This window comes from Egretta garzetta, unplaced genomic scaffold, assembly GCF_000687185.1.
Source record: "Egretta garzetta isolate BGI_Z169 unplaced genomic scaffold, ASM68718v1 scaffold19, whole genome shotgun sequence".
Lineage (NCBI taxonomy): Eukaryota > Metazoa > Chordata > Aves > Pelecaniformes > Ardeidae > Egretta > Egretta garzetta.
Genome location: NW_009260768.1, coordinates 1,776,795 through 1,778,615, shown reverse-complemented (window position 1 = coordinate 1,778,615; position 1,821 = coordinate 1,776,795). Strand labels below are relative to the sequence as shown.

At 58.3% G+C, this 1,821-nt stretch overlaps 1 protein-coding gene across 1 annotated transcript; it reads right to left on the bottom strand.

Moving 5' to 3' along the window:
- Window positions 1-441: 441 nt before the first annotated feature.
- On the bottom strand, window positions 442-1,557 carry SSTR2 (somatostatin receptor 2). Its single transcript, XM_009646154.2, has one exon. It carries the CDS (start codon window positions 1,555-1,557, stop codon window positions 442-444), a length of 1,116 nt encoding a protein of 371 aa, XP_009644449.1.
- Between the last annotated feature and the right edge of the window lie 264 nt (window positions 1,558-1,821).

Here is a 1,821-nt window from a genome sequence, read left to right as displayed (position 1 = left end):
CACGCGTGTTGGCGCCCCCCCCCGGCCTCGGCTCCTCCTGAGGTCGCCCCGCCGCACGCGCATCTCTGCGTGCGAGCGCCCGTTCTGGGGCAGAGCACCCGGAGCCAACCAGCCCCGTGGGTAACACCGGGGAAGCCAGCGGAGCCGCCCCAGCAACGGCTGTGGCCCGCGGTGGCACTTTGGTGTTTAAATGCGCTGCATTGCTACAAGTTGTCTTTGTTTTCCTGGCGAGGTAGCTCCTCTTGGACCGTATCCTTCCCAGCGCTTGAAAGCCAACCCGCCAGCAGCTCAGGAGGAGCCCAGCCGAGGAGCCCCGCCGCCCATCGGTGTGCGCACCGCCGTCCCCTAAGCTGGCTCTCCTGCCCCAACTCCGCACGTGCCACTGCCAGCTGGGAGCAAGTGGGGAGAGGAGAGCGAAGGAAGGACAACCCCGCTGTCCTCTCAGATGCTCGTCTGCAGGTCACCATTGAGCAGGGTCCTTTGGGTTTCTGTGGTCTCGTTGAGCCTGGATTTGTCCTGCTTGCTGTCGCTCCGGTCCGCCTCGTCCATGCCGCTGACCTTCACCAGGCAGAGGACGTTCTGAAAGCTCTTCTTGAAGTTGTCAGACAAGAAGGCATAAAGGATGGGGTTGGCACAGCTGTTGGCGTAACTGAGGACCACCACAAAGTCGAACATGCCCTTGAGGACAGGCGTGGGCACGATCAGGATAGAGACTGAGGAGACATTAAAGATGTAGAAGGGGAGCCAGCAGAAGATGAAGACAGCGACCACGATGGAGACCATCCTGGTGACTTTCTTCTCAGACTTTTTCCTCTTGGAGGAGCCCACTCTGATGCCCGAGGACTTGACTTTGATAATGATGAACAAGTAGCAAAGGCAGATAATGGTGAGAGGCACCAGGAAGCCCAGGATGAAGGCGTAGATGATGAAGCCCGTGTACCAGGCGCCCGACTCTCCTGGCCAGATGATGGTGCAGCTACTCCTGCCATGATTATGCTGCACCCCAGCATAAATCATGATGGGCATGATCACCAAGAGGGAGACGCCCCAAACGGCCACGTTGATCATTTTGGCTGTCCTGGGCCGCCTCCACTTGGCAGATTTAATGGGATGGACGACAGCCAGGTACCGGTCAATGCTCATAACCGTCAAGCAGAAGATACTGGTGAACTGGTTGATGCCATCCACCGTCATGACAATTCTGCAGATGGCTTTGCCAAAGGGCCAGTGTACCAGGGCGACCTGCATGGCCAGGAAGGGCAGACCGAGCATGAACAGCTCATCTGCGATGGCCAGGTTGAGGATGTAGATGTTGGTGATGGTCTTCATCTTGGCATAACGAAGGATGACGTATATCACCAGCGTGTTGCCGCACAGCCCTATGATACAGACTACGAAGTAGATGAAGGTGAGGATGGCATTGCTGGTCAGGTCGAAGTGCTGGCCTGTGGCGTTCTGCGACGCGTTGGTGGGTGCCTCCACGGAGAAGTTGTCAAAGGGGGAAGCCGGGGAGAACCAGAATGCAGTGGCGTTGGGGAGCTCGTACTCCAGCTCCATGGCTCTGCTGGTCCCTGGGCACCACTGGTTCAGAGGAGCTGAGATGGCATCTTCCTTTGCTTGTGGGGATAGAGGAGAAGATTCTAGAAGTCACAGAATAAATAGAAATGAAGGGATTCCTGGGGAGGATTTGCCCATCCTGCTGCCAAGCTCCCTGGGAGTGATGCTCCCTGGAGGGACTTGCCCCAAATCGACCTCCCCATCCCCTCTCCGCAGCCGGTGCGGTGGCGAGCGGTCTGCCCCGGACACACCGCGGCTCCTCCC

What these genes read in the sequence shown, in the direction of transcription:
- SSTR2 (XM_009646154.2), bottom strand. Translation starts at nt 1,557, where the DNA reads ATGGAGCTGGAGTACGAGCTCCCCAACGCCACTGCATTCTGGTTCTCC.